The sequence below is a fragment of the Aplysia californica genome, unplaced genomic scaffold (genome assembly GCF_000002075.1).
Source record: "Aplysia californica isolate F4 #8 unplaced genomic scaffold, AplCal3.0 scaffold00070, whole genome shotgun sequence".
NCBI lineage: Eukaryota > Metazoa > Mollusca > Gastropoda > Aplysiida > Aplysiidae > Aplysia > Aplysia californica.
Genome location: NW_004797340.1, coordinates 70,783 through 78,721, shown reverse-complemented (window position 1 = coordinate 78,721; position 7,939 = coordinate 70,783). Strand labels below are relative to the sequence as shown.

General features: G+C 40.8%; 1 protein-coding gene across 1 annotated transcript in view; it reads right to left on the bottom strand.

The window, feature by feature from the left end:
• LOC101849827 overlaps positions 1-7,292 on the bottom strand; it is a 76,674-nt gene extending 69,382 nt beyond the window's left edge. The window contains exon 1 of the mRNA XM_005093838.3: positions 6,231-7,292. Within this exon, the coding sequence (XP_005093895.1) occupies positions 6,231-7,172 (942 nt within the window). The 5' untranslated portion in view covers positions 7,173-7,292. The remainder of the gene's footprint in view (positions 1-6,230) is intronic.
• Positions 7,293-7,939: the final 647 nt, after the last annotated feature.

Below are 7,939 nucleotides of genomic sequence, written 5' to 3'. Positions count from 1 at the left end.
TTGTTTATGTATTCATTTATTTATTTGTTTGTTTATTTATTCGTAGATTTATTTGTTATTTTAATTTTTTGTTTATGTATTTGTCTATTTATTGTAGAAAAGGAAATAGTGGAGTTTTTTGTTTGGGTTTTTTTTAAGGTGGAGTAACGTATCTTGGGTACATTACAACCCCCTTATTCGTCGTATCTGACCAATAACCGCCCCCCAGTGGCCAGTCGCCGTTGCATAGTGTCCTGTTTCTGTTCTGTTTCAGCTATCTCTCTAGACAGATGCACAAAAAACTGCCCACGGTAACTGCATGCTTCTTTGTTGTTTGTTCCTAGATCCCGCTCCCACCCAATGCTCACCGCCCACTTATTCCTGACTACACCCACAGCCCACCCTTGTCTCCGCCCACTCTTGTCTCCACCCACTCTTGACTCCACCCACCACCCGCTCTTGACTCCACCCACTCTTGACTCCACCCACTCATGACTCCACCCACCACCCACTCATGACTCCACCCACCACCCACTCCTGACTCCACCCACCACCCACTCCTGGCTCCACCAGCTCAAACTCTTTTCTCTTCTCGCACTCACCCTTCTTTACCGCCATCATTCACGACTGCCGTACGTCAATATACGAGGATTTTAAGAGAAGCAAAAAAACAACAACACACCCCCCCACCAACAACAACAACCACAAAACCCTCCCAATAACAAACAAAACAAAACCCAAACATGTTCACTGACTGTTGTTCGACTTGCAACATTAAAATATTTCCTTAAATTGAGTAGCAGTACCTGAGTAATGTACATGGACTCCCATTAAAAGTGACACTGTTACCATACGTTGCAATCAGTAGTTATTTTAGTAGCTTATAAACAAACCAGGAAAAACGACACTCCAGTGTCATTAAGCAAGTGGCCTAATATACAATGTATAAGCATTTCAAATGATGTGAAATAATCTTATTTTTTAGGAAACGCAGTTTTCAGAAACTTCCAAAGGGATTACATGCTGATATTTATGAAACTGTAAGTATGAAACTGTAAGTATGAAACTGTGAGGACACAATTGTTAGTTATTTCCATTTCAATAGCAAAATCACGACACGGTCTAAAAGTATTAGGGGCAACAATTCTTCAATAGAAGTTTGAAGCTTAGAAACACTACGAAATCAAGCATAATACGTTATTCATCGGGTTGTTCAAGGGAATCTGCCAAGCATTCTCGAAAGACATTCCCCATTAACTATGGTTCCATAAAAAGGGGCAGCGGAATTGTTAGAACTACAACGTTTGGGTGAAAACCACTTACGAAGTGCATTTCGGTTATAAGGTTTTCCACACGTATTTGGAAACAACATCGGCCCATTCAAGCATGTCACATGACGTGTTAGTGGACTATCGTTATCATGTTCAAGACGGCTGTCATTATGAAGCTATGATCTGTCAGGGTATTAGTTAATCGTCCACACGATTATTTACTTACACGCAAACTAATTAGGGTGTGTTAAAACCCTATCCGTACGTTGCGTTTTACTATCGTATCAATGCGACGTGGGGAACTCTGTGCCACCACTTTCAAAGAGGAAATTTACTCGTTAGTACGATCCGTACGCCTTGCATAGCAGTATGTGAAAATAATCTTTTTGAGAAATACGTAAAGTTTCAAAGAGATCTTCGTACTGGAAGTATTCTAAAATGTGAAGAATACAACCCTGGGGGTACAAAATGACCCCAGGGCGTACGGATAGGGTTAAATCAATATCAAGCCACACACGGTGTTACTAGATGTCGTTTATGAAGTATCTGGACACTGCAGGAGACACGTGCATCGCGAGGTAGTCAGTTAAAAGACGCAATGCGGCAGCCGCCATCTTTGTCGGCTGTTGACTACAACTCAGATAGAAAGATAGAAGACGGGTATAAGGTGGATACGGCGGGTTCAGCCGGGTTCAGTAGAAGCTTGGTTGGCTTTGACCTGGACGAAGTACACATTTTCTTTCTGATTTGTTCAACCTTTTGTTTTAGTTTTTTCCCCACTTTGGCTGGAGAGATGCCCGGCGCTGGCAGGCAGTCATGACCTAGTTTGTGCTAGCAGTTGGCTCAGGAACATATGGCAGCTCAGGGCAAGTAACACCCCCTCCAGCCTCCTGCGCCTTACCACATACGGGGCCAACATTGGGTGAGCATTTCTGTATCGAATCGAAACGTTCAGGTTAGAGTAGCCTGCTATCCCATCCTCAGACACGAGTCCGCTCCAAAGAAGTTTGTCTTTTGGGTAAAAACAAAACAAAACAAAGCAAGACAACCAAAAAACCCAACCTGTAGGTTGCCACCAAGACGTCATCTACTATGACTGCATAGAGGTAAATACCGTCCAAACCCTGAGATGCCCCAACTGTAATCTTCAACCACATTTCAAGAAGAAAGAAAGATTTTCAGTTGATCATCACACATTGAATGACCGTTACCGTGTCATTGTGCTTCTCTTGAACTCAAACTCAAGCTCCAATCTAGCAGGAACCACTATATGGCGAAAGGTAGCCCCAGACGAGTATTTTAAGGCAATTGGAACGTGGCATGATGCCAGAATTTTGGGGTTTTTGGCATACACGTATGCATTCGACCAAATATTTGTATACTCGATGGCACAAACCCAACCAAAGAAAGAGAGTAGAAAGTACACAAAACTTGGACGGCTTTTGAGCGAGAGTGTATTATAGATGAGAATCTACTCGTATGTATGTTTGGGATGGTTTTTCGTTATGTGGCGGAACACGATTTTCTTGTTACTGTGAAATATTTTATCCAATGTGAACGAATTATTACTTTTCAGTGAACATTTGATTGATTTAAAGCGCTCAGATCGTATACTCGTATGGGATAGAACGCTATATAAATGCAATCTGTCATTATTATTATTATCATTATTATTAATGTTATTATTAATGTTATTATTATTAATGTTATTATTATTAATAATGTTGTTGTTATTATTATTATTATTAATGTTATTATTATTAATAATGTTGTCGTTGTTGTTGTTGTTGTTATTATTATTATTATTATTATTATTATTATTATTATTATTATTATTATTATTATTATTATTATTATTATTGTTGTTGTTGTTGTTGTTAATATTATTCATATGATCATTGTTATAATTATTATTATTACTATTATTATTATTATTATTATTATTATTATTATTATTATCATTATTATTATTATTTTTATTATTACTATGACTCTGAGCATGACCGTATTAAAGACTCGCATCAAACTCGTTTGGTAACCTAGGTTCTTAGCAATTCAAATTGGTTTCTCCCTCCTCCATAATATGCTCTATTGATTGAATGATCTCCATAACACAAATACCGACACCAGCTCGCATAAGAACGTCGATCATTTGGACATAGTCTGGTGTGGTTGGTTTTTCATTATCAATATTATGGAAAGTGTGGGATCTGCACGACATGTTGCTTTTATCACTGGGGAAACGAAAAACACGAAGTGGTATCTTTCATTCTTCATCGCAAGTCAACTGATCAATATTTCATTTTTATTCATAGAGGTCCGAGCTAATTAAGTATATGAACAGTTTCGTATCGCCTCCTAACGCTACATATCATTATACATGTAGTATCAGAGCGAGTCAATGTTTTAATATTCGTGTTTACGATCCTCACTACTCTCTATTTCTTCTACCTTATCCTGAACCTTCAGAAAAGTAAGGAAATATATTATACAAAGAACGTGAGATTAGTTTTTGGGTTTGTCTGCGTAGGCTGAAGGCACCATCTGGCCTTCTTTCCCCCTCTCAAACAGTAAGGGGAGTAGCTATTACTTTTTTGTAAGTAGGAGAAATATAGACTGTACGCAGGCTCCTTTTTCAATCTGTACCTCAAATTTCTTCCCATCTAATCCCGGCCTTTTCTGTTTATAATTCTCAATACACTAATATTTAATAAGTCCTTGAGGCTCAGCGATGCACGTGTCTTTCTGCTTGTGAGCAACCGAAGGGACTCATTTTCTTCTCTGGATTTCTCAGGGAAGGAAAAAAGAAACACATGACTTACTTTACTCGCAGTCTGCCACTATGTGGAGAAGAAAAGTACGGTGCACCATTTGATCATAAACTGTAAAACTTATTATACAAGTCAAACTTATAACATGGTACCTAAAATGAAACACCCAAAATCTCTTAAGTAATTTTTACTGTTTTGAAATGGGTGTAAAATCCACACCGCACTGACACTGAAGGAAATACAAACAGGTTGACTCTTTCGATTATTAAAGAATGCAAATGCATATTAACAAAAGCAGAATACTATATTGACTATACTTAACGATATTATGCCATTTTTGCATCATTCAGCTGAAAACTGTTGTTTATTAATGTAGGCTCATAATATGTTGATGTAACTATATATATATATATAATATATAGTCGAAATAACTTTTTAAAAAGCACATTTTAATCGTTGTCTCCCTCTACGTAAAGGTACTAGTCAAAGATAAAAAGGCACACTTTATCAATGTATACAGTACAGCGTTAGAAAAGTGAAACATTGGTTCCCAATGACATCAATAAAAGTTAAATCAAGTAAAAATGAATTTCTCAAGAATTCAGCAAAAGCCGAATAAAGCCAGGAAAAGATTCTACAAAAAGGAAAAAATAAGAGGCACATACAAAACAGAACAATAATTTTTTTGTCCTTTGACACTTCAGCTAATTCGAGTAATGACAGTGAAATCATATTATTATAGGCTGCATATCTTCCTTTTCAGTGTTTCAACAGAATACATCCCGAATGAATATTTCAAAGCTTTCTTTTCACATTACTCTAATCTTATTCTTAATATTGTTCTTGTTCTTGTTCTTGTTCTTGTTCTTCTTTCTTGTTCTTCTTGTTCTTCTTCTTCTTCTTCTTCTTCTTCTTCTTCTTCTTCTTCTTCTTCTTCTTCGCATGCTTACCTAAGTTAGGCTTGCAGTAACGATGCTCTTTGTTGAAAAATAAAACCCACATGATTTGTGTCCCCTAAAGCAAAAACAAAACGTACAAGCAGAAACAAAAAAACAAGCTATCTACTGAAAAAAAACCCACAGATATATTTCGTCTGTGCTCTTCTGTCTCGGTGCTCCTGCACCAACCATACTGTGCATGTATACGTAGCGTACTCTATAGAAGCAAAGTGTTTGAATACACATCGTCTTACACAAGTAACTTCCATTCGAAAAGGGAAACGCTCAGGTGCACTATCTACGTAAGCAGGGTCAGTTGATGCAAACCCGCACACTTCTTCTGCACGGTAAAGCTCTAACATTAGAAAGAAACACTTCTAAAAAGCTTTCCGTGCAACGCTAAAGGGATATAATGTCAGGTGGAAGCAAGCTAAATAAGAATTTATGTGTATACAAACAAGTCAATTAAAACAGACGAGGTAGAAAAAGCAAAATTAATTTCTCGCTTGCAGCGTTATCTGCGTAAGGTGAAGATTATAAACATGTCATAAATGTTTTCAAAATGAGTATGTGGGTAAGCAAAAAAAAGTAATAAAAGAAGAAACAAAACAAAAATGATGGCATGTAAAAAAAAAAATGAAGCTGCCATAATATTAGTATCTGAAGAAAATAGCTCGAAAAAGCTATAGGAATTTCGAAATAATGTATCTAGGAGGCAATTTATTGACCTTTTTCAATTTAATTTTATCCTGCCACTGACCGCATTATTCCTAAACAGAACCCAACATTACGTCCCTAGGACACCCGAACCAGCACACTTAATTCTTTTCTCGTTCTTCACATTTAGAGATCACTAACTGAATTATACAGTTGCACCCCTTTGCCTCTACGTGTTAGTCTTGTGGCAAGTATTAACGAAACCTGAAGACAACAGAAGTGTCCCATCACAGTGTATACGATCTGCTCTGTCACTAATCATTAGCTAGTCGATAGTCTGTGCATCTCGGAATACACGCTGTCTTAGATTTATCGTATCCTACATTTTCCTAACCTAGGAGGACGACTATACTAGAGTCAATGCCTAAACAGAACCCCTCTCCCTTTGAAGAGAACTATTTGACACTTAATTCGCATATCTAGATCTAGTAGCATAACGGAAACAAGGGACAATACCATAAATTATTGTTCTCTAAATAAAACACAAAATAAGAAGCAAATGCACAGGCCAAATGACGTTATAATAAAGCAAAAAGCAGAAAGGACGACCTTACCCTGGCTGCCATAGAAGTCGTTGGTTTCTCCAGGAGATCCCAAACCTTCTGTCTCCAGTGCGAGCATACTCCGGTGCCGAAGTCGTCTTCGTCTCTCTGACGGATTGATTCTGCCTCTTTACGGATCTCCTCGTAAACATGTTCCTTTTTCTGGTGATATCGATGCTGGCAGCACGACTCCAGATATAACTCGTCCACGCCCCAATACTCCAGATCCTCAGAAAAGCTGAGAACGCACATCTCTTCGACCAGATGAAGTCGCCCTGTCCGGTAGAAGTTGAGGATGGAGGAGAAAGAGCGAGGATGCCGGTCGAAGAAAAACTCGTTCTCTCCAAGGTTGTAATCGTCGCACAGCTCCATGAGGGCCTCGTGGCACGTGCAGTCTCGAAGCTTCCCCAGCCTGGTGTGGGGCATGCGCTCTAACGTCCTCCACAGAACCTCGTGTTTCACCCCGCCCACATTCAGAATGACACGCCTACTGCGCTGTCGCGAGCGTGCGATGGCGTAGGCGTCCGGGGGTTGTGGATCTGGATTGGGGTAGTAGCGGCCTTGAGCGGGGAGTGGCAGGGGCGGGGCTTGGCCAGGAGGAGGACCGCCCCCTTGGTGGTGATGGTGGGGATGATCGACAGGTGCCCCCGCGCCGCCCATGCTGATGAGCGAGCCCGCAGTGGAGGACGGCGTGGGAGCCGAGGGGGCGTGGCTTGCAATCTTGACCTCCAGCCGTTTTTGATCTCCGCGCGAGCGCAGACACGAGCCGGAGGGCGGGGCTGAGGTGGCAGAAGAGGGCGTGGTGGGAACCCCCTGAGCGGCGGGAGTGGGGCTCGCCTCCCGGGGGTCTCTCAGTGTGGACAGAGGGGCCAGCTCTCTGCACGCATCGGCGCTGGAGGAGGGCGAAGAAGGACCCCGACTAGAGCCCCCACCCCCGGAGTCCTTTTTGCGCATGACTGCAGGTCCGGAATAATGTCTGTAGGGGCCTCCATGGCCCGAGACTAGGCCGCCGAGTCCCTCTCCGCTCTGCGCTGACCCCGAGCTGTGGGAAGAGGAAACAAAGGGGTTCAGTAACCTCTACAGATTAAAAAAAAATCTTTTAGTCTACTAAGAGTTTACGGCACTTGCAACACAATAAGGTCATATAAGTGCAGAAGAATAGATGTGTTACAAGCGAGTAACAACCACAAAAAAAGAAGGAGGAGAGATCAGGACGATAGATGTTTGACAGGAAAGAAGGAGCAAACCACACCAGAGCACCCGCCAACCACCCACGCAGATTTTGTTTTCGTAAGAGATTTATGGCACTTGCAACACAATGAGGCCATATAACATAAATATAAGTGCCGAAAATTAGAAGTATTACAAGAGAATAACAAACATAAAAAGAATGAGGGGAGAAAACGACGATAGACATTTGATACAAAAAGGAGCAAACCACGAAAGAGCACCCGCCAACCACACACTGAGTAACCCCAGTGTTCTTGAAAGATCTGTTTCTGATCTGAAGCCCAAGGTAAATAAATATAGTAACAGCTACAACAAACTCGATTTTGAGTTTGTTTGTTTTAATACGCGTTTTACGGCACTTGCAACACAATTGGGTCACATAAGTGCCGAGGATGAGAGTAGTAACGAACACAAAAGAGGAGATGGAGAGATCAGGAAGAGAGATGTTTGATAGACAAAGAAGCAGCAAACCACACCATCAGAGCCCCCCC